Source organism: Ptychodera flava, chromosome 11 (assembly GCF_041260155.1).
Source record: "Ptychodera flava strain L36383 chromosome 11, AS_Pfla_20210202, whole genome shotgun sequence".
NCBI lineage: Eukaryota > Metazoa > Hemichordata > Enteropneusta > Ptychoderidae > Ptychodera > Ptychodera flava.
This window is the reverse complement of record NC_091938.1, coordinates 18,614,611-18,640,104: the sequence shown is the minus strand read 5'-3', so window position 1 is coordinate 18,640,104 and position 25,494 is coordinate 18,614,611. Positions and strand designations below refer to the sequence as shown.

The window sequence follows — 25,494 nt, the reverse complement described above, 5'->3', positions numbered from 1 at the left end:
TATCTGTGTGTTGTATATTTTTTAGTTTATGATACTGACAGAGTGGCTGCAGAGGGAAACCTTTTACCATCGATGAAGTGAGTTTGTTGACTTCGGTCAGCTTTTGGGCTTGTACGATTTGACAAGAGCTCCGGAGACAAATAATTTGTGTCGACCTGATTAAAAGTCAAAAGGATATAGATAAATTTAGACGCAAGCTATCATTGATAGTAAACACCGTCCAAATACATGTAATAGACAATATATTTCATTCAAAAAATATGACAGAACATGGTAAACTTTGGGTTGATAAACCTCTTGGATTATAACCTATACTTTTTCTTCGACGCTTGATTTTGACATCTTTCATTTCCTGTATACGTATATTAATCTAAAGTGTAACTGACCAAATGTTGGGTGAAAGTGGACATATTGTCGAAAAGGATCCATCCCTGCTTTGCCTTAAATTGATTGATTGATTAATTGATCGATTGACTTACTGACTGAAAAGTATTCAGTAACTTTAAGAAAAAAGATTTAATAGCGCTATGCGCACACACACACACACGTAGATGAATGTCTAAGTTTATGACAAAAAAATTCAAAAACTTATTTCTGGAGTGATTTTCCAACGGTAGTCAAACGAAAGCTACCTAAAATAATATAAGTCGACATTAATTGAGAAAAATAGTGCAGACATTCACATAGGGATAAAACACATCATATTCAGACACGTTCTAAATATTGCAAAGGTCAAGTGTTGACCAACATAACTATCGACAGAAAACAAGAGACATTTTAATAATAACATCACGACGCATTTTTCAGCTTTTCACAAAGTTCTGTTTTCATGCACTGTTGTTGGAATTGAGTGAATTCGTGTCCAAATATTAATTCTCTTTTCTCCTCAACGCGAACACTAGAATAACTTTGATTAAAATCCTTATAAAGTATCCGCATTGCAACATGTTGTATCTATAGACGGACTTGACATATATGACACGGTTTTAGAGTTTTTAGGCAGTAGGAACAAATCTAAATTCGTTCAATATTCCATACAGGCCCGCTTACTATGTAAATTTCGTCTGAACGCCGGCCTCTTCAGACTGTAATTTCTCGCAGTTTTTTGAAATTTCTTCCTCTAATATGGCTGTTTTAAGAAGCAAGAGTAACAATTTATGCTCCAAAATTAATAATTTGTTTGAAGGACTACTTGAAGAAGAGGAAAACTTCAGCATTCATTTGACAACAGAGGTAGACTTGCTTCAAATCTGTTGGCATATAAATATCAAAAGAGAATAAATTGAAATAAATTTCAGCAGACTGTCGCGTTAGTGGTAGGCTGTTGCGTAGATCGTGTGGTGAACACGTTGGTACAGCCAGTTGCCGAAATAAAGGTAAGCGACTTAGGCCAGTCTACAACTGTAGTTCAGGAGGGTCACTTCTTGCATGAAGCCCCTAGGATACTTTAATTTTTTAATTTTGAAACGGGCATAAATCAGTTTATTGTGAAATTGTTTCTTTGAACGTAACCTTATTTAGAATGCATCGCATACTCGACTTTAAAACTTTTCATTCCATGTGGCCGTATGTCTATTTAAAACTTGTTAGTTTTTGAGTTAGACTTTGAGGAACAATCCGTTGGATTAAACGTTTCTTCTTCAGTTATTGTTTCTAATGTTTCGTTCCACCGTCATCTCATAAGTGAAAAATGTAAAACTCAAGCTCTGTATTAATATATAAATATTGCCTCATTATTCGGCTCTTAGATCTTGTGGTAAAAAAAGCACCGTCTTAGTTTTTCCGTTTTTTAAGGTCTATGGTTTTTCAAAAATCGAAAATGTTATTATTTCTCACGGAGATATTACTGAGCGAAATTCTCTAGTCAATGCGACTGTGTGAGTCCGGTGTGTGTGAGTTGGCACGCATCTTCATGTAATCCCAATTTGAGCAAAACATAACGCTTACGGAACGCATAACGAAGCCACTCTGTGTTGCGTTCTCGCTACAGGTTTAATCTTAATCTCTCTTTTCAAAAGCAAATTCTCCATCTTCGATCTGTTCTCTCAGAGGTGCGAACATTTACTTTGAATCCACCAAGGTCGTCAAAAAACCAGAATTATTGACCATATTGTAACACTCAGCACGATTCTTGATGAACTGCCATCTCGGAACAATTTTATGTCAAGGATTGGTCTAATTCGCCGACTTCGTCAGTTTATCCAAAGCTCCAATGGTATTACAATACATAATGGCCAAGTTCAAAGTTCAGTTGATGATTATTGTATGGGCTAATTATTCAGGGAAATGCTACTGAATGCAACCTTAAGAATTTTTTTACTCTACGGAAACGATTTATGCGATGTAGCTCTGCGTGGCACTGTGGGAGCTTATATCTGTTATATGCGGTAACACACAGCCCTGCCTATGGCAGAGCCAGCACTGAGTGCTAGTTTTAATAGCTTATGATTGAACAGAGTTTTTATAGTGCCTATATAGTGTTGTCCTTATATTTAAAAGTAGCCAGGTAATTTAAGAAAGTAGACGGGTGGACTGCGAGGGAGCGAAGCGAACGAGGGAGGGGGGGGCGCGAAAGTGTCTCCCCTCTCGCAAGGCGAAAAATGAAATTTTGGAGTGAAAATGGTGTTTTCTGGTGGCATCTGCGGTGACATTTGACTAATTCACTGAATATTTAGCTGAGACTGAAACAGTACTTTTGATGTGCGTCTGTTTTGTTGTGGCTCATATTCAATTCAATCAGAAAAGAGTTAATTAACTTAGGGACCACGTCAAACTTTTAAAGGTGGATGTCGGATAAAAAACTCAATTCTTTAAGTTTTCTCACTCCTTGAAACTTAATTGATGAATGTTTATCAGACGTTCCCATTATGTATCTTTACTGCGATAATTCCAATCATACTTAAAACACAATCAGGATGGAAAATTAAAAATAACGACATTATTCTAATGAAAAACACATTTACTTCTGTTAAAAAACTTATCGGTAAGATAATTCACTGTTACGGTAATGTAAACACATGCGCCGATATAAAAATATCTATTTCAGACAACTACAAGAAAAAGAAGTTTTCCAGTTTCAATTACGGCAATGTAAGGAGCAAAAATATCTAATTACATCATCATTTTTTAAAGAATTCTCAACCAAATCAAACTAGAATTTCGTTTTTGTCTTCTGGAAAAATTTTTTAAGAATTTAGATTTTTATCCGACATCGATCTTTTGACGTGGTCCTTTAGTAATATATTCTATCGATGAACCTTATTATCTAAAAATGACACCCAACAAAATGAAATATCCTGACATACCCTTAACTCTAACAGTGCGTATACACGCAGACACATATACGATATCAGTAGGTAGACGAGGCTGCCAGAGAGTACAGAGTAAAACGGTCGGAAACACAACTGCCTGTGACTCTTGTAATTAACGATCGGCATATGCCTGTGACTGTGGATTCTAGTACGTAAAAATAATCAATGAATATAAAATACCTATCAAAATAAACAGTTTGTTCTAAAAAAAATTCAGTTGTACCTCGGTTTTTAAAACCCAGAAAATGCATCGGCATTGCTCTGAGAATAACTTGATTTGTTGAGAAGATTATCATACTCGTGACGTTGGCAACCAGCGCGGCGGTGGGAAAATAGCTTCTCACTCTCGTAAACTTCGAATCGTCGATCAAAATCACATTTTTTCGGTGATTTTCTCTCACAAATTCAGCGAAATTGAAGTTTTTCGTACATAAACTAAATGTGTTTATATACCTTTTGAACGGGTTTTCTTTTGGAAAAAAATATTCCATCGGCAAGGTGCTAGTGGCCGATGCCACATTTCTCTTTGACGTCATCGTTAAAGCCCCAATAGCTGCATATGTTTAATAAACCCATTTCAAAATATCCGTAGACCCATTAGAGACTGAAAACGTGTATAATGCTGTCATGAGTGTCGTGAGTGGCCTGTAATTTCAAAAGTTTTTACGTCATTTTAGATTTCCCGCCATTTTCAAAAACTTGTCATATGACAGAGAAGATAAAGATTACAACAACAAAATGTTAGTAACTGTGTCATGCATTCAAGTAAATGGCATCATACTTGTTTCTGTTGATCACGATGTATGTGCAGGAAAATACTATGTTTTGTATTTTCCCGTGGGGGGCCATTTTATGGGTGCGGCATCCATTTATTATTAGCCTAAACCTGTTAAAACATTTAGGCATGGTCCAAATCAGCGAGCAGTGATACTTCAATACACGTCCTTCAGCAACTACATTTAAGCGAACCAATTCTGGTTTGAAAATAAAATCATGAAAATAATGCATAAAATTAGCAACTATTGGGGCTTTAACAGATTAAAGATAACCTAAGACCTTCATACCTGTACCTATAAAACCAATCACGCTGCTCGTAACAAAGGCAACACCATAGGCGCGTCCATCAGCCAATCACACTATTTAAAGTGGCACTCCCACTTTGTAACATTTTTAAAACACATTTTTTAATGCCAACGGTCGATATTTGACGTGGCGACTGCGCGCGGATCGCGAGATATCGATAAAAACATGTCCTCAAAAAAGTAAAAGTTTGAATTCCGGTGGCCCACCTAAATTCAGCTTCCGAACATCGAACGTTCGGCACTTGGGGTCATTGTCAACTAAGCTGTGGAGTACGAGTCTACGCTAACGCTGCTGTACGCCACAGTACTACCCGCGTCGGTGATCGGTCATGCCCCGTGGGGGAAAGCTGAGTCTTACTTACTCGGAGAAAAAACGGAAAACAAAGTTTGCTGATTCCACCAGAATTTGCATAGGTGACTAGCACAGATACGTGCGGTTGATACATAGCGGCCGCCGCATGCTGTGCACGCATACCAAGCGGCGGCCGCTTTGTATCGAACCACGCGCAACTGTGTGGCAGACGACAAAATGTAGTCATCAGAGGCGGCTAATATTTTACACGTAAAAACTGATATCTATACGGTATTGGTTAAAAATTTAATAGAACTGATTGAGAATAATGAAAACGACAAAAACTAAGGAGAAGTTTTAAAAAAGCTTACCTCAAGTGAAGGCATATTGCTGTATATAGGCCTAAAGTCTTCGCAGTGAGAGGTAAAATTGCGTCGTTCGAACTTATTATGGACTCCCTAGAATATCGTCAATCAGCACAACAACAAACCTTCGGGGGATTTCGGGTCATAATCAGAAACGATCGTAAAACTTCGGGATATGAAAAATACGCTCGGGAAATGACATGTTTTTATCGATATCTCGCGATCCGCGCGCAGTCGCCACCTCAAATATCGACCGTTGGCATTAAAAACATGTGTTTTAAAAATGTTACCAAGTGGGAGTGCCTCTTTAACAAGTGAAAGATAGGGCTAAAAAAGCCACAAATTGGTATTTAGAAACTTTTTTATGCTTGTGCAGTTCCAAGTGAAGAAAGGGGTCGCGAAACTGCTAATCGTACGTGTGCCGTCTAACAGCTGGCAGTGTGATCCCGAAATTTAATAGGTCTATAAAAATAATCTAATTACGTTTAAAAGTAGCCGGGAAAAATGCAAAACAGGCGGGTTATTTACCCGGCACCCGGCTTCTAAGGACAACACTGTGCCCAGTTGAAATTAATTACATGTCATAAGTTTCAGCTCATTTTTACAATCAATTTGGTTAGAATGAATTAAATTAACCATCACGAAAATCCTACAATAACAGTTGAAAAGTAGGAGCAGTGTTAAAACATTATGCTTAGGCCTAAAGGCTTATGCAGAAATGCTTGCTTACTCTGCGGCGGGGATGATGATAATACTGAAATGCGAGTAACGAAACTTTTTAGGTAATTTTTGGTCCGAATTTATTAAAAATGTAGAACGGTCTCCCTGGAGACCAGTTTTTACTATTCCCCCTCAAAACGGTTATAAATTATTCCTGTCCCTCCCTCTCCCCATTCCATGACCTTGGAACATGACCGTACAGCTGTAACCAGCTGGGGGTCCAGACACTTCGCACCGAAACCAGTTCGCCCCACACAACTTCGTCCCAAAACCATTTCGTACCAAAACCACCTCGTCCCAAGTACTACTTCGCCCAACCCCACTTCGCCCCAAGTACCACATCGTACTAAAACCACTTCGCCCAAAGTATAGTACCGTCAACTCGTCCTGAAACAACGATGTTACGACGTATCATAAGGTTGTTTTTACCTACAACTTGCAAGCATTAATGTGTTAGGACATTTTGGCTACCACGAACCATATATTGTAGCATGAAACCATAAGGGATGGACCATTAGACCTTGGGAGGGGGGATGGTCACAATGAAATTGTGAAAATTTTTTTTTTACTATTGTAAATTTCTGAATTTTTTTTTTCCAATTGAGATTAGCTGTGCAAATTTTTTTTTTCAGAGTAAATTTTCAGATTTATAATTTTTTTTTCGTTCGCCGCTGTCTGAAGATAAAGAGGGCAAACATGTGGTGCCAAGCACCACAAGCGGCCACGCAAGCGGTCACTGGGAAGAGGTCAGGAGAGGGGTGTCCCCCTGCTGCTGTTGGAGCTTTTGAAAAATAGAGATTAAAATGGTGTTATTTGGTGGCACTTGGGGAGTATTTTTGCTGGGGTGGTCAGGAGGGGGTGTCCCCCTCCTGCTGTTGGAGCTTTTGAAAAATAGAGATTAAAATGGTGTTATTTGGTGGCACTTGGGGAGTATTTTTGCGGGGGGTGGTCAGGAGGGGGTGTCCCCCTCCTGCCGTTGGAGCTTTTGAAAAATAGAGATTAAAATGGTGTTATTTGGTGGCACTTGGGGAGTATTTTAGCGGGGGGAGGTCAGGAGGGGGGTGTCCCCCCTCCTGCTGTTGGAGCTTTTGAAAAATAGAGATAAAATGTGTTATTTGGTGGCACTTTGGGAGCATTTTTTTCGGATTACACATCTTCCTCTGAAACATGGTCTTCTTGTTCCTCAGTAGCTTCCTATAGTTTTGAAAATTGACTGTTTTGGTTTCCTGGCTTCCCTTTCTACTGCGTGGTGAAATGCCTACCTTCACCCCACCAAACATCATGCATATCTCATGATTTACAATTGATTTTGACAAGCTGAGAAGCTAAAATAAGCTAAATAATATAGTGAAATTTGCATATTTGTGTTTTTAGAGCAATTGTTGCCCTTTTTTGATCAAAACATCTATTTCTCTGTAGCAGCATGTCCAAATTGATTGGATGTGTATAGATGTGTTGAAATTTCAATATTTGTCTTTTTGGGCAATTTATGCCATTCATGGTCAAAAAATCTGTATTCTCTGAAAGGGCTTGTCCAATTTCTTTGAAATTTGCTACACAAAAACGATTAACCATGCAGATTTATTCAGTATTTGCTATCGAAAAACTTTCAAAGTTCAACCCTTTTATGTGTTTTTGTGTTGGGATTTGTTGGATAGATGGCATTCTACGTAGTGTATTGTTGAATGTTAAAACATGTGTTGCTGTTGTTATTTGAGGCTGTTTTTTGAGAAAAAAGAATTGACAATGCCTTTTTAAAAGCAAAATAATTATGACTTGATATGTTGTTTTATCATTATTGACGTGTTTCTACTTGTTCACCCATTCTTGCATTCATCATTGTAATAAAATGCTGTGAAAAAAAAATGAAACTGATGTGGCCTGCATCTGTTTACCTTGATCTTAAAAGGCAAATACAACTTGCTGTCTTGACAACCATACTATAGTTTCAATGTTTTACCTAGTGTACCTGCTTGGTTTGTACGCAGGAAACAAGTAGAAAACAGGCTCTATAATTTCATAATTTTCAAGTGATCAGAATACAAAAGTCCTGAAAAGATAAGATAATCACAACTTCCAGTATAAGGGATACAGTCACTCTAAATGTATAAATTAAAATTAAAAATGTGCCGGAAGTGTATTAAAAATACAGAAAGTTGCTTACTGTCGGTAAAATCTAAAAAAATTTCAAAATTTTAAAGACTTTTGCAGATTTTTTTTTTACGCCTTTGTCTTCTTATTTATTTATTTTTTATTTTGCAAACTAGTTTGAAGATTTTTTTTCCTAACTTTCTGCTCTGAAAATTTTTTTTTTCTGTTTTTGACCACCCCTTCCTCCCAAGATCTAATTGTCCGTCCCTAAACGATAGAATAAGAAAATAGAAACACGCAAATGCAACAACTCAGGTGCCTTGCGCGGAATTGCACGTGTCAATTTCGCGAAATGCGTACACTTTCAAGATTTCAGTTCCAGGATGACAGAAAGGTGGTTATTTTCAGCTTTACCAGTTAGCGACAAGTTTCGGGCAAAGTGGTTTTGGGACATGACTTTTGGGGCGAAGTGGTTTTGGTACGAGGTTGTTTTGGTGCGAAGTGGTTTTGGTGCGAAATGGTATGGGACGAGATGGTATGGTGCGAAGTGGTTTTGGTGCGAAGTGTCTGGGAACCGTATGCGCTGATTGTTTGGAGACAAGACACAACAAACAATCACACTGTTGTACACGTTGGCCTGAACAGTACAGTGCTGAGAACGCGACGATGCTGAAGGCGATCATCTTGATAGGAGGCCCCCAGAAGGGTAAGTTTCCATGACAACGCGAGTTTTGCTGTGAGTACTGTAAACTTAGCCCTGTGATCCTGTTCACCGAATTCGAGAGTTGGAAACCGGTGATATTTTGCAAACCAACTAGAGGAGGAGTGTCCAGACTTGTTTCCGGAAGTTGCATTGCTGTGTGTGACCGTGATGAATGTGATGTGTTTGTACCGTAGTGTAGGACGCTTCAGTGCAAAACGTATATTCACGAAGCCAGCTGAGCTGGACTGGCCAAGGAACAGTCTCACCATTTTTGCAAGTTCAGAATTTCGGCACAAGCAATTTTCTTATTGCCAGTTTGATTCTGTCTCACCAATGTGCACAGCATGGACACTCCAGTAGCCAGTATCCGAAAAGTTTTCGTAATTTGCAAGACAACAACAGCAGTGTGTGTTACCAGTAGTAGCACTACAGATGAGATTTGCAAATGAATGATTTGACACGAGAGAGAGGGTTGATAAGAACAAATGCCGTGTTTAGTCATTTGTATCTGTACACTGTTATGGAAATAGTGTTACATTCCAATCCCGGATTGCAGACAATAGTTTGAGTGTGGCATTGACGCTATTTAAAGATTGATCGTGGGAAAAAAACATGACTCGCCATGTCCGAGCGGTTTTACTCATTGGTTGCACGCTTTCAGAATAATGTTCCGCTGGATACCAGCGTGCAGTGTAAACTGCAATCTAAAATAGTGACAGTGAGATTTTCAGAGCCATTCAGACATTATACCAGTAATTTTTTATAAGGTATAAACTGTTAAAGAGTGCAGCTTTTTGTTAAAAACATTTTACACCACAATTGTGATCCATAAGCTGCGCATCTCTTAGGCGTTTATTAAGTGAGAGAACAGGAGTGCGTCATTTCTTTTTTAAAGCCCAGTGCATGGGAAGTGCAGTCCTCATGAATGGTCCGTATTCCACTTGCCTTGGAATTTGCATTGTTCATTCTCTATGTCGTGGAGTAGCCACACCCCTTGCAACCTTAGTGATTTTCCTCTCCCAAACTCTCACTGTCTGCAATCCCTGCAGATCTGTGTCTCAAAGCACGGTTGCTCTGTCACATTGGTGGGGTATGGTAACCGTGCTCAAAGGTCAGGAAGTCATGGTGTTTCTATCCCATGTGATGAAGTGTATAAGTTACCTGTCTTCCTACCCTAGATGCGCTAAATGTTCCAAGGGATAATGAAACAGTTTGATAAATCTGTCAAATGTATTATACTTATTTATTTAATGCAACCATGAGATGGAAAAGGAGACATAAAATATTATTATGGTATACTTGAGCATCAAAGTGCTGATAAATCAAATAAAATATGTCTAAATGGAATGTCAAAGAGTAAACAAACTGTATTTTGTTTTGCAGCTACTCTGAAACAATATCAAAATTAAATGTACATGTTTTGGATTTAAAAAATTGTGCAGTTTTTGTGAAAGTGAGTTGTAATTGAGAAGTTCATTGAACTTTGTAATTGAATGTTTGAATGTTGTTTACCGGGTAGTTCATTACTATAAGAGAGAATACTCATGCTTCAGTTTGAATGAAAATAGAACATACTGCAATTGCACTGATACAGCGGATGGAACTTTTCAATGTCATGTGCAGTACTCAGCAAAGAACTGTTTGCATTCAGAGAGCATGGTTGCAGATTCACCCTGTGAAATCTGGATGATCAGCTGATCTTGCTGAATGAAGGCTTCTGCAAACAGGAAGTGATGTCATGCCATTGTTCCACCAAGGTTGTTTGTGACCTCGGTGAACCTTAAATGACCCTTGTCGGTCACATCTGCCTGGTGCTAGTTGTAGGGATTGTAACAGATGCCACTGCACATATCAACTAATCCAATTCATCGTCATTCCAAAAAAATATTTAAAAAAATAAAATTTACCACACAAATTAAAAGAATGGTAATATTTGAATTTTCAACTTTCTGTTCCATAAGCTGCAATATATGTTCTAGTTTGGTGGTACTATAAAACCCTTTAAAATATTCTTAAATGAGTGTCCGTAACTCTTTTGATAATATTCAGCATAATTGGTTGATTGGTATAAAAATGCATTTTCCTGTGTAACAATTATTTTCAGATTGGTTGTTGCATACTAATTGTGTGTTAGGACTTGTTTATTTTCAAACATGCTTTTCATGTGCATGCAGGAATAGCTCTACATGTAGTGTGATGTTATTCAGAAAGCTATTAGCATACAATGTGTGTTGATACGTGGCAGTGTGATGTTTACAGTCAGTCATTGGTTACTGTTCTAAATGAATGATTCAATCAAGCTGTGGATGATTTAAAACATACAGGGTGCTGTACACCCAGTGGAATTAAAGCCCCAACAGCTGTGAGTTTGTAATAAACCGGTCTCACAATATCCTCAGTTTTCCAAGAGTTTTCTTTGAAGAAGACCCATTAAAGACCGAAAAAAGTGTATAACACTGTCATAAGTGTCGAAAGTGGCGTGTAAATTGAAACGTTTTAACATCGTTTTAGATTTCTCATCATTTTAAACAACTAGTCATATGACAGAGAAAATAAAGATTACAACAACAAAATGTTGGCAATGGTGTCTCGTGCACTGAAGTAAATTGCATCATGTTTGTTTCTGGTATGATCACAATGTGTATGTGCAGGAAATACTGTTGTGTTTTTTGTACTTTTCCATTTTGGCGCCATTTTATTAGTGCGGCAACCGTTTATTATTCAGCCTGTTAAACTGTGTAGGCATTGTCCAAATCAGCGAGCAGTGATACTTCTATACTCATCCTTTAGTGAGCATATTTACATGAACCAACTTTGGTTTGAAAATAAAATCATGAAAATAATGCATAAAATTCACAGCTATTGGGGCTTTAATATCAAGCAATTTTCATCACTATTTAGCCACACCTAAATATGGAGAAAGTGTTATCAGTTTATTCACCGTCTAAAAACAACAACAAACAAATAAAACAAAAACAAAAAAACTCAAGGAAATCTTCAAGGGATATGGGCAGGGACAGACTAAACATACTATGGTGAAGTTGAAAGGGATGAAATGTGTATGTGTTTTGTTTGTGTTGACAGGCACAAGGTTCAGACCATTATCTCTGGAACTTCCAAAGCCTCTGTTTCCGGTGGCTGGGTTTCCTATGATATATCACCACATTGAAGCATGTAGTAGGGTACGTATTCCAGACACTATGTACAAATTGCAACTGGATTCAGTTTGTTTCTTTAACAGTCTATCTCTCAAGGAGCTTGACAATTTCTCAACAACCAGGGCAATTTATGCAACAGAAAAAATCCAATATTGGACTTTCGGGTCCAACTCCTGGCACATCCAGAAGTTCAAATTTATTTGATATGTCAGTCAATGACAGCTAGTATGTGTGTTGATGTTTATCATTGAGGGGACTACAACGTTAATCTTGCGATTTTAATGTACAAATGTAATGTAATTCAGTTTGCCATATTTTATGTGTACTTCTCATTTACACCATCAACATAAATCTAGTTTGTTGAAGAAATATTCCGAGCAAAGTTCAAAAGGCCTTGAGCCAATAAAATGATATCGTGATATTAATTGCAAACATCAAAAATGTACAGTATATTTTGTGACATTTGATTGGCACATTGCTACTGAAATGTTGCGTGTATTCAGTCTTACCTTTCTTTGCTGTATAAGACTATAAGTTGTGAATAGTCTTTCCCAAGTTATGATATTCTTATAATTTGTATTTTCTGTTTGTTCCCTGCCAGGTTCCAGATCTCAAAGAGATTTTGTTGATTGGTTTCTATCAACCCAGTGAAGCGTTGTCAAGGTTCATACAAGATGTAACTAAACAGTTCAAGATACCAATAAGGTGACAAGTCATATTTCTTCAGTAGACTGAGACAGCCCCCCAGTCCGTACTGTACATATATTGGCATAGTGAGCAAGTAGTTGAAAAAGTGCAAATGTAAACAGTTTCACATATTTGACTCTCTACAAAATCATTTTAAACCTTCAAAAGAAATCAAATATTTTGCTCCCTCTTCCATGTAGGTATCTCCAGGAATACACAGCACTGGGAACAGCCGGAGGTCTGTATCACTTCCGGGATCAGATCCTGAGTGGCAATCCGGACAGTCTCTTTGTGTTGAATGCCGACGTCTGCTGTGATTTCCCATTGGAAGAAATGTTGGAATTCCATCGTTCAATTCCAAAAGATGTCAAGTTTACAATGTTAGCAACACAGGTACGAATTCTAACATTAAGGATAGAATAGCAGATCTGTATTGACAATAACCATACTAATATAGTTTGTGTGCCAATGTTAAATAATTTACTGAAAAACAAGAAGTACAAAATAATAAGTTTTGCAGTTTTAATGAACAAAGATCCCTTTTGCAATTATTTAAAGATTGTTTTGTTATATATTTAGGCAACCAGACAACAGTCAGTGAATTATGGATGTCTTGTTCAAGACCCAACGTCGCATGAGGTATGTTAATAATGTTATGTGGTGTTACAGTGTATATGATGTTTCATATGGTGTAAAACTAAGTTATGAATAAATAAATAACTAAATGAATAAATAAATAAATAACAACAAATAAATGAACAACAAACTGTGATGAAATGAATTCAGCACAGTGCAAGACAGTTTTTCTTACTTTGAATTCTGTCAAAATCATTCTCAGTTGTGGCTGTTTGTGCACTCTGATTTTGGATCAAAGACTTCCCGATTGACATTGGCCAAAAAAAAAGCACCTCAACTTCAATAAAGAGAATTTTTGAACACAACCGACATAAATGGAGTCAAATCACAGCATGTCAAATACTTTATCAAATATGATCCCTTGAGGGTATACCTCAGCATGTGTCAAAACTAATTTTCTAGTCTTCATGACACTTAATACTATGTTCAAAGGCGTTTGTGGTACTCTCTATAAACCTTAACCTTGAAGAGGTGGGTCTTAGCATAGTTGTTTGCAACCTTTTCATAAAAAAGTTTCTAACCTGCTGTAATCTGAACCTGAGAACTACCCTAGAATGCCTGTCCTCCGAGATCCAGTGTCTCTCTGGATTTTCTCTATATGTTACCGTCTGCAAAATTCCATCATGACACACTATAGAAGTCACAGTCATGTCAGTCAATTAGTTTTAATTTTGTATTTACTTTTGCATTTTTCTCTGAAAGGTTCTTCACTACGTTGAGAAACCACAGACCGTAGTAAGTACCACCATCAACTGTGGCACCTACCTCTTCTCCCAAGAAATCTTTCAAAATATTGGCGAAGTCTTCCAGAAAAATCAAGAAGCCTTGTTCAAGTAAGTACTCAATTTAAATATGAATAGATTTTTCTAACTAGAGAGATTTTCCAATTTTGAAAATTATCCATGAGCCGTTTGCTCAAAGTAGGAGTTTGAAAAAGTTTTTGCAAATTATGGTTTTCAATAGTACACTGCATTATCAAGGGTTAAGGAGCAATCTTATGTTGTTACGCACATCTTTTTTTGAATATCTCATTTGCACAATAGCGCTGATCACAATTTCAGGTTTGTTACTAAATATAGCTGCACGTGCACGACATCGGACAAAATTTGGACAAATTTTGCTGTTGCATGCGTGGCTATTGTTGCGCTGTGATCTTTAGTATCCCTTGTAACACTAGCAGGTTTTATTTTGGTTGTTCTTGTGGAAAATGCAGACAAATATTTTTGCCTATTAATGAAAGAAAAATGACATCATCTGTGATCAGCGCTATTGAATTATCTTTACGTTTCATTCTTTGGAAGTCATGTGTCACGCATCAACATTTTTATTCATTTGTTTCCTTTATATGGCATCGTGTGAAATGCTTTGTTCTTTATTTTTTTCACTTGTTTGTAGCTATAAAAATTTGCAGAAGATACGGTAAAGATATGAGAATCTCATTGCATTTGGGGATGTTGGTTTTTCTCTTTGAACACAAAATAACTACACGTAGATCAGAGTGTTTGTGAAAGATAGAGTGTTTGTGTGCGTACGGCTGAATTTTTTTTACCAGTACAGGTGCTTAAGTGTTTCTGCTTAAACAGTTATATAAATAAATAAATAAATAAGTAAATAAATAAATAATACAAAACAAAGAGATAAAAAGTTGTTTACTGTATATGGTGCCAATATGGTCTTGTAATACACCTTAAGGGCCAAGTACTTGTAGAAATTGTACCCTGTCGAAGATGGTCATAAATTGCCAAGGAGTATTTTCACATTACTGATTTTTATAAGCATGCCTAGGGGTTCTTTTTTTTTCTATGCACCCTAACTTGTTCAAAGAACAGTGGAATTCTTAGATTTACATCCAAATGCTTATTTATGTGGACAGCAAACCAAGTAATTACCAACCAGTTTATTGATTATATTGAGACTTGATTGGTAGCTACGGTGACATGTGGCTCTTTTATGTTGGAAAAAAGACAAGTGCCTTGGTAAGTACAGATGGAAGTCTCAAAGTGGTCAAGAATTGGCTGGATAGTTATCCTGTTTGCTGTCAAGATGAATAATCATTGAGCTGTAACCAGCTCAGCTCTGGTACACTTCATCATGGAATGTTTGATACATAGTCTGTTTGTTTCACATCTACCATCTTCTCTCTGTATGTTGCTGAAATTGACATCTGATTAAAATCGGATAAAGAGATGGTGATGTCTGCGTGCCTTGTTGTTCTTTCCAGTTGAGATATGTACCAACAGCTAGTGAGACTAGCAAAAAAATGAGGAAAAGATTGGAACATCACCATCTCTACATCTCATGTTAATCAGATCGCTGAAATAGATGTAGAACTCTCATTGAACACTGGATGGCACTGTATTTAACAAACTAACAGAGGTTTATGTTGATATTGGTTATAAAAACTTTATTGGTTTGTAGTTCTCGGTACTAAGGATGCCCTTGGTTAATACTGGTTAACAGAATCAAAAAATCACAAAAATTAAGGCAATGTCGTTAGAAAAAATGACAAACCTTTAAAGTTGGTGTTAAGTGTGTCGGAAATATCTCCCTCTGTGTTGAAATTGAGAAAGTTCATTCAGCCCAGCCCAATAACACACAGTACACATAAGTGCATTCATTAAATATGACAAATATATTTCAGAAGAAAACATCACAATATTATTGCAGTTTGCTACATTTCAATAATATCAGACAAAGTTGTTTGCTGGTGTTCTAAAACTTGTGTCTTTTCATTTTTTCCAGTGGTGTATCTGACAGTCTGACATACAGTAAGGATGCCATACGATTGGAGCAGGATGTGTTGACGCCGTTGGCTGGCACTGGGAAACTCTATGCTTATGAGACATCAAGGTTTTGGAGTCAGATCAAATCAGCAGGGTAGGTAGACTTTGCCCGACCTCTCGACGGTACTATAACAAAACGTGGTGAGACAGTGCAAGAATGGCGTAATAAGGATATTTGCACGAGGGTTTGTGGTTTATTCTGCTGCTGTCCTTCCATGAGAATCTAGAGAGTGAAGGGAAAGTAGACAAAAGTTTGTCATCAAATGATCGGTAACTCTTAGGCCGTACTCCAACAAGTTCTCTTTACCAAATGCTGCTCAGTGTTTTCGACAGCTTACAAAATCAGAGAGATGGTCTATTTACACAACAATGTATAATATGCATATTTTTTATAGTGAAAATATATTCTCTTGTATGGATATTAACATAAATTATGAATAGATTGCTTGAAAAATAGGGATGATCCACCCCTAAAAAAAACCCTAAGCTAACTGTTTTGCTCTGATGATGTGTTTTATTGACAGTATTTTGTCCAAATGGCTAAATTTGGAAGTAAATTGCAGAAAATGACTATTTGATAATCAAGTGAAGCTTGAATTACCAGGCTGAAATATATCAGTGCACTGGACAGTCTATGCTTTGAATCAGTATTATACGGCAAAATTGTTATCTGTGTACATAGAACATTGTTTTCCTTGTATCAAAACATACTCTTGTTATGAATACAGAAATCTCCTCACTTGCTCTGGTGAAGTCAGTAATGAACGTCAAGACCAGTAATCCAGTATTGAAATCTTCATCAGACTGACCACTGAGACCAGTATGAGTTAGTGGATAGACAAAATGTTACCTCTCCAGCAACAACTGTGTCATTAGCGCTTGAGTGCCAAAGTCTATTATTGTCCCCTTATAAAATAAACTCCTGTCGATATTTCTCAGATTTTCACCAAGATTTTGAGAAAAAACTGTAGCCAATGAAATGTGATTGCCATTTGGTCCAAAATTATCAAAAAAATTACAGAAAATTTCATAAAAATTTGTAAAATATATTGCACTAAAGTTTTGGCGGGAAAAAATTACAGCACTCAAAGAGTTAACATTGAATATCAAATCAACATTGCAGTCAGTGTCATTGTGAATTGTAAGCGATGCTTTGCAATAGAGGAACCATGGACCAACAGCCACTGTACTAAAATAATGTTGTTTGCTCCACTCATTCAGAACTTAATTTATATGTCTCCAAATTAATTTGTCTTAAATTGTATGGAGTCGTACCCGAGATATAGATGTGGTCCACAGTCCCTCTATCCATAGAGATAGCGGATAGAGGGACTGTGTGTGGTCCAACTCACATGCTAAGTGGTGAAAAAAACATTTTACTATTAGGCATAAAGTACCAGTGCAACAAAAGTGAACAGAAATACTCTTTGAAGGCAGGAGACAGCAAGCTTTATTAGACACCAACCACCTGTAGATACATGATCTATATTTTAATGTTCAAAATGCCAGGAAGATCTGAACTCCAGAACAGGAAGCTATATCCCTTTTTCACACGTTCCCTATTTATTTTCTTTGCCAGGTCTGCTATTTACGCCAATCGACATTACCTTGAACTCTATCACAAGTACCATCCTGAACGATTGGCAGAAAATGGTGAGGGCAAAGCACGCATCATTGGCGATGTATTCATCCACCCGACAGCAACTGTTGATCCCACAGCTACAGTGAGTTCTGTATTTTGTCATAATTTGCCATTTCGGTGTAGTGTTTTGTCATGCATTACTTTTGTAACTCTGACTCATTTCTGAATCAAGCAATCATCATGAATTCCAAAAAAAAACAAAACATGACGCAATCAAGATGTTATTTTGAGAAAGGCCGAAAATAATAATTTGTGCTGTTCCGATTACACGGTTTTCATAAATAGGGTTGGTAGGTCGGCAAGAATTTTTTTTCCAAAATATTTTTTATTTTTAAATACGCATTTTTCAGGGCCTCAAGGCTGTCAAACACTGGCCACAACATATCCAGAAAAATGTATCATACATAAAAAAACCATAAAAGACATCCTCATTCAAGCAAAAATCAAATGCCAAGTACAGAATGCGTGATTTTGCAGGTTTTTCTCTCTTTTAACTTCCGTGTTTACGTAGCTCTAAAAAGTTTAGGTCGGCAGGTAAAAAATAGGGTAGGTCGTGTTATCAGAAAAGCACAATTTTTTTATTCGGCCTAATGTCTGTTCCACAAGCAGTGTTGAAAAATAGGAAGTTTTCCACACATAGGTTCCACAGATAATATGTTTAACTTTTTGCAAAATTGTGCAGTAGACCACAGTTTGAAAGTTGTAAAATTACCTCAGCAAATTTACTATACTCTCACTCAGTCATCCAGTTACGCTGCATTTCTGTACAAACTATACAACTTGAAAAAGTTTCCTGGTGAGATGAATGTAAGATCGATAATTTTTGGCAAGAAATTGTATGTTGTATTTGCCATATTTACTTTTTTCAAACTTTCCTATCTGTGTTCTTTGAATGTGAGTTTCTGTATTCTTCAAGAGACGTGAGCTCACTATGTTCTAGTGCTTAGCATGATGGTGTTCAGTGTGTGTCGAGGTTTCAATCGCATGCTTAATTGATTTGCCGACAGCTTGGTCCAAATGTCACTATTGGTGTCAACGTTCATGTCGGCCCTGGAGTCAGAGTGAGGGAATCTATTGTACTACAAGGTGCAAGGTTAGAGGTGAGAGGGATCATAATTTTCCCAATTTTATTATAAAAGATGTGATTTACCTCAAATTTTTCACAGTATTCTGTATATTTTGTGGTTTACAGTATTATGTGTAGACAATCTCTAACACATCCAAATTGAGTTCTTCAATCCTAGCTGATGTGCAGATCTTCCCTCATTTCTTTTCAGGACCACAGCTGTATCCTGCACAGCATTGTGGGATGGAATAGCACTGTGGGAATGTGGTCCAGGGTAGAGGGTACACCCTGCGACCCAAATCCCAACGCTCAATTCTCCAAAATTGAAGGCGATACCCTGTTCAAGAATGACGGTCGTTTGAATCCTTCCATCACCATCCTAGGTAAGCAGAAGGCATTGGCAAATGTATTTCCCCAATATAGCATCCATGTTGCCATAGCAATTGTTGCCGAGCAGTTGATCATCTCCTGTGACTTTGTTGTGTTGTGTGTCATCCTCTACTCATGAGTTTTGGCTTATGCCTGTACATTTAAGTGATGTTGTTTGCACATTTCTCTTTTGTGATTTTGCCTTTATTATTACGTCTGTTGGTGGTGTCAGTTTGGTTAAATACAATACATCCAAAATGCTGTGTGTTAGTGTGCTGTAATGGTGAATAGCTGATTGTTCTAGTCAGGGTTTAACCCTTTCACCACCATGGTTTGACCCAAACCCATTGTTATCAATGGTGATTGTGAACCTGTTCACATAGAACTGGGGTGAACAGGTTAAAGACTTGTGTGAAATTAATCACTGTGTGCTGTGCATTGTGCACCATGCCATACACTGTAATATCACGTCATGATCTTGTATATCATTCTGCATCATATTATGAACTGTCATGACATAGAATACCGTGAAGGCATAATCCAGTGTATGGCACCTGCCGCTGTGATACCATGAAAATTGAATAATTAAAAATTGTCATATTGCATGCATCAGGATTTCTATGTCATCCCATGTCAAGTTAGTTTGTGCGTACATGTCATTACATATCACTCACTTTACATGTTAAGATGTTATGTTTCACTGCCATTGTTATGTGTCATGGTGTTCTGTAAGATGACATGACATACCATGCTGTGGCCCAAGGTAGTTGTAAGAAGGAAAAACCTTTGTTCATCTTTAGGCAAATATTCAGAAAAATAAACAATCTATCATGTCATTGCCTACCATTGTTATGACAGGTCATCTTTTGTCATGCAAAAGTATATCATTTTGTTTCGTGTCATTCCATTTGAATCACTGTCATTTATATTGTATTGTTTATGACACGTGGTGTTCTACACGGGCAATAAGTCCAACAGATCACGCAAAGACAAACAAAGCTGTGTGTAAATAACTCATTTGGAAATACTCATATTTCTGTTTACTGAAATGGTTTTGTTTGTACTGTGGTCCATTCAAATTCTGGGGTTAACCCATTGTCAGGTCATGATTGGTCACATTATTGTTTCATCATATCATGGGATGAAGTATGCTATGACATCATATGTTCTTCCATGTAATTGCTGTAATATATTGATATGTAGGATGTCATATTCTGGTTCACTGTGACCTTGACATTTCAATATGATAACGTCACCACATTCATTACTAACCGTTTCGGTGTTACATTTTCAGAAATTTTTGTTAACAACACAGTAAAAAACGACACTTCATTTCAGTAAAGCTTCCACTCTCTGTGTTTCTTTCACAGGTTGCAATGTCTCAGTTCCTCCAGAAATTATCATTCTCAATTCAATTGTTCTTCCACACAAGGACATTAATTTCAGCGTTAAAAATCAGATACTGCTATAGCCGCATATCTCTACTTTCCATAATAACATTTTTTGTAAATTTTTCCAGTTTTCATGACATTTCAGTTTTTTGTACTTTTCATTTTGTAAACATATACTAATGTATGAAGGTTATGATGTACGTATAATACTGGACAGAAAGATCCTTCCTATGATGGCGCTCTGTATGCTCACCCTCTCCCTGTAAAGAGCGCCCTCAAGTGACAGATTTTTCAGTCTAGTGTAATACATTCTCTTTCTGATCAGCCAAAGATTTTTATAAAAAGTGCATTACAATATTGGGTGCATTACGAGCGTATTTAAAATATACTGTGTCCATGATCATTATACTTTTCAAATATTTAAAGCCAGGAGCACTTGTCATTGTAAAGTGAAATATGTAAATTAAGAAGTTGCCTTACACAAATGTTGTCGGGACCATAAATTTATCAAATTCAGAAAAGTTGGGGAATTATAACTATTTAATAAGCCTTCCAAAGTATACGTGGCAGCACCAGCTGTTTAGCCTATGGCCATAATAGTTGTGTGCCCTTGAACTTACATCTGAGTGCTTTGAGTCAATTTCTTGAACTCCTTCAAATTCATGGCATCAGTATTATGTTTCTTGCCACCAAAGGTAGCTTTCTGGAGTCAAAAGTTGGTCAATGTCTTGTCAAGGGCACAATACATGATAGTGTGTGCAATGGTGTTGCATAAAGATTCTTGGGCACACATCCTGGTTGCTAGAGGATGAAGGGGGTTTCTAAACCAGGATACCTATGTGATGCCCTACTAATGATAGTAGGGAGGGGGTACGATCCCAAGGATACATGCTCATGTATCACACATGGTTAGGTTTGCAAGAAAGGGTAATCCCCTGCTGTTATCATAGGCTATACTGCATATTTTACGATTAGGAGCAGTGTTTTGATGGGGCAGTAGGTGAACCGTGTTTCAGTGGGTTCTGAATTATGAAATCATTTTCACCATTAGGTGTACTAGACTGAAAGATTCCGTCGCGTCTGGGCGCTCCGGCGCACTGCGACCTACGACCCTTTACCACGACTGAAGGCATACTGTACTTGGCCGCGGCAAACTCAAAGAAAAAAAGTACCACCCACAACTGACTTCACAGACTTCTCAAATATGTAAATCATGGTAGTGTAATTTGAATATTGTTCACTTGGGCTATTTACGTGCATAATGGCATGCAGTAGTCAAGACAACAATGTCAATGAACTGCATCGGCAGCGCCGACATTGCATAATCGCTCTACTCGGCAAATGAAAATAACTTGAACGACACGTGTGTGTAGAGCTAGCGTAAACTCTTGAGTGCATCTCTTTGCTCTGTTTTCAACGTAATATTATAAACATCAGAACATTTACTGACTGCCTCGGCAATGCAAGTCGGCAATTGTTCAGCCATAATGATCAAATCGGAACGCTAGACACAGACGTCAACGTGAGTATAGCTTCGGTCGTTCGATTTTCAATACTTTGAGAAAACACGTTGTTGTGTTTGTTGACAAACGAGACATGATATAGGTGGGACAAAAGCTGGGCGACAGTTTTGAATATGCTAATCACGATTACTCATTGAGTGAGCGATGTGGGCGGTCTTGTTACCCTACATATTGTCAATTAACTCGTTTCTGTAATACGATTGGTTCCAACAAAATTTTGTTGGAGAACAGGATTTCAACAGTGTGCCTTCAGTAGTGGTAAGGGTCGTAGTTCGCAGTGCGCTGGAGCGCCCGCACGCAACGGAATCTTTCAGTCTATAGGTGTATGTTTAGGAGAGGAGAGATGTTAGGGTTGGGCTTTGTACCTGTCATGAGATGATTTAAGAGTGTAAGGCCCAGAACACAAAATGCTGACCCCACTACAGATGATTGTCAAGCCAAAAGGTCCCACTTGGCCTAATTGGTTGTTTTTCAGTGCATTGTTACTATCCAACATTTGTTTTTCCCTCTACTAGCATATTGCATTTCATAATATAAATGATTTTATTGTGCGCACAATTTTAGTAATGCTTTGCAAGTGTAAACCTTAATCACCCATTAGCAATAGTATAGTCACTATGGCATTCAATAAAATGTGCCTCACTTCCCAATGTAGCGTTCCCTCCCTGATTTACCAAAAAAAAGATTTGAGTCCAGAACTTTAAGAAAATTTGGAGATTAAAAAACACAGTATATTTCAAAACAAACGGCTGTCAATAAAAATGTACAGTGCAATAGTGATAAAATATTTTCCGGTTTAGATATTGTAAGAACAAAAACATACTTTGATAATGGGTGAGAAATATTTCTCTCACTTGAAAAACAGCAGTAAATAGGTTTCAAAAACACACGTATAATGTTTGAGATTTTCTACAGCATGATAAAATGTGCAACAAAATTTTGATTGGCACAAGAGTGTTCAACATGTGTAAATATTTTCAACATTTTTGTTAGTTTTTTTGTTTCTTAAACTATAATGTTATTGAAGTAGGAAATTATTTCCTGTTTGCATCGATTTTATTTTCTCGTAGTTGTTTTCATTGTAAATGTGTTTGTGTCAACATTTTTTCCGCAGGGTGCAATGTCTTCATACCTCCAGAGATCATAGTGCTGAACTCTGTCGTTCTGCCAGATAAAAGTCTTAATCAAGGCTACAAGAATCAGATTATCTTGTAAAAAAATGGCTGTTCTCTTGGGAAACAAAAATATTGGTAAAGTTTCTTTCAACTCACTTTTGGATGAAGGAAGCCCCTATAATGCATGGGGAAATATATACTGCCCTCTACCAGCATGTTTTGAAAATCTTTTGTTTTTAAGTAGAAGTCTTTTTTTTGAAATTCTTCCCTTTTACCAATTATTTTTGTAACTTTATATTTTTAGTTCTTAAAAATTATTGCATGAAGTCACTAAGGTTCCTTTCTGATAAGAGATATTTTGCTTTTTGAAAAATATGTAAATACTTTGCTAATGTAACTGGATATGAAGAAAATATAAGATTGGACATTCGGGTATTATTACCATGTTTCTCTCAGTATAATTTGTTCCACAGAGACAATTTTCTACAGATTCTAAATACTTTATTGGAAAAGTTATCATGTATAATTACTAGCAGTATAGTTAGTAAAACTGGTAAAGGGTATTAAACATTTTTCAACTTATTTTTTGTTCTTTTCAAGAACCACACTTTTCTTATCTTGCCATGAATGATGTTATAATAAAACATTTATTGAGAAGGTCTTTTATGTGTTGTAGAAATTGATTAATTTTTATTTCATAGTTTATTTGGTTCGTAAACTAAGCTACCACCACATTTGGTTAAAAGAATGAAAAGGGTGTTCAGTCCTGCAGATGTTTTAGCAGTAATTTATGCATAATGATCCTTCTATTTACAGTCTGAATATTCCTTGCCGTACTTTATCGCAGAAAATTTGTTTCTGCAGAAGATCGAAAGTGGACCCTTCATAAGCGATTCTGTCTTGAAAATTTAAATTAGGGGAGCATGTTTGTGTCCTGTATCGTACTATTCTGTTCAGAAATTATGAAATATGGTCAGAGATTTCAAAACTACCCCGGTTACTGTCTTCCGTGGATGCCAAGCAATATTTTGCATGCTGACAAAATTTTTTGATGAATTTTTTATGACAAGAGTTGTTGGATACTGTGGCATCGATAAATGTAATTTGAATTCTTGCAGCATTTAAATTACCAAAGTATGCCTGTGATGTTTTCATTCTCAGGTTAATTCACATTGTCATAAAATAATCATGCAAATTTTAATCTTCTTGTGTGATAATACAAGTATATCACAGACAAACGTTTGGTTGGCCCCGTCTCTCACCGTACAGTTTCTGTAAATATAGGGAAACCAGAGAATTTGTCTATTGAAAGATGTTCACGAAAGTTTTGTCGATAACGCTGAAAACACAGAGATTGCACATTTTAAAAGCCATTAAATGATCACTTCATGAGATAAATGGTGCTTTGAAAAAAATGAATACTAGCCTGTGTTCTCTTTGTGATGAGAAAAAAATGCTAGACATAACACTTGTGCCTGTCACATTGTGGCATTGCTGTGCTGACACTGGGGGCGCTGTACACATTTTTTGGTAAAATTCATAGACCTGGTGGTGGAAGTTCAATTCTTGCACCTCTACAATTTAATGCTATCATTTTACTTTCCTCACAATGAATGCATCATTTGGGCATATAATACAAACTATTTGATGAAATAAAAGTCATCATAATCCTTCTCTTACACCTTAATGTTCTTTCAATAATAGACATGAAGGTATGATGCTCTCATGCAGTTGGTTAATTCTTATCTCATCAATGGACAGTGTGATGCCCAATGAGATGGGAGCTCTAAATCTCTATCTCAGTTTAAAAATTCAGGGGTAGTAAGTGATTTTGGTATTCAGAGAAATTGCCAAATAGGCGTCACAAAGTTGAGTCACAAATTTGGTGCAAAAGGTGAGATTTGACATGGTAAACAAAGGTTAATATGAAATGCAAGTGTTGATCAGTATATTTGTGTTCTCAAAACACATAATGTATGTTTAGTTATCATTGCAATGATCATTCCAAAAGGTAATTACACGATGTAAATCTTATTGACATTATTGTATTAAATTCTGGTAATAAATTGGTGCAATGGATCCAAATGAACTATGTATAGGTGTATTATTTTCGCAATATTGGGATGAAGTGGGTCGTATTACATTTCAACATTAAACTAAGGGGCATTGATGCATATATTTAGTATGAAAGACATGCTGAGATAAGCAGATTTGTGTAATTAGAATCGGGCCCATCATTCTTCAGTTATGCCATTGTAGCATTTGCGACATTGAAATCTTTTGACTGCAATAAATGGCAAGATGGCATCAATATCTTTCTTCTGAGACGAATTCAAGAAAAGCTGCCTTTTTTGCAGCATAGTTGGTAAGTCTGTATCAAAAATCAAGGGTTGACATACATAAGTCCACAAGTTCTATCAAACACTCTCTATACACATTTTCATTAACATGATTCTTACAACATACACCTATATGATAAACCCATTACACCCATAGATTATACGTTTCATATACTTTCCTCTTTACAAATTAATTTTGGAAAAATGCTGAGCAATACTAA

The 25,494-nt window shown here is 36.9% G+C and overlaps 1 protein-coding gene across 8 annotated transcripts; it reads left to right on the top strand.

Moving 5' to 3' along the window:
• The first annotated feature begins 8,438 nt into the window (after positions 1-8,438).
• Positions 8,439-25,019, top strand: LOC139143708 (mannose-1-phosphate guanylyltransferase regulatory subunit alpha-A-like). 8 transcript variants are annotated; one of them, XM_070714239.1, is made up of 13 exons: positions 8,439-8,567; positions 11,649-11,746; positions 12,324-12,427; positions 12,610-12,802; positions 12,989-13,048; positions 13,748-13,878; positions 14,441-14,464; positions 15,788-15,922; positions 17,408-17,552; positions 18,478-18,570; positions 18,748-18,919; positions 22,934-23,069; positions 23,751-25,019. In XM_070714239.1, the coding sequence occupies exons 1-12, from the start codon at positions 8,528-8,530 to the stop codon at positions 23,032-23,034; spliced, it is 1,296 nt and encodes a 431-aa protein (XP_070570340.1). In that variant the 5' UTR covers positions 8,439-8,527; the 3' UTR covers positions 23,035-23,069; positions 23,751-25,019. The 8 variants fall into 8 exon arrangements, 6 of the variants coding, with proteins under 6 accessions (XP_070570340.1, XP_070570343.1, XP_070570339.1 ...); XR_011554664.1 differs by lacking the exon at positions 14,441-14,464 and adding an exon at positions 20,276-21,347 and having other exon boundaries at positions 22,141-25,019; XR_011554665.1 differs by lacking the exon at positions 14,441-14,464 and adding an exon at positions 20,276-21,347 and having other exon boundaries at positions 22,134-25,019.
• Positions 25,020-25,494: the final 475 nt, after the last annotated feature.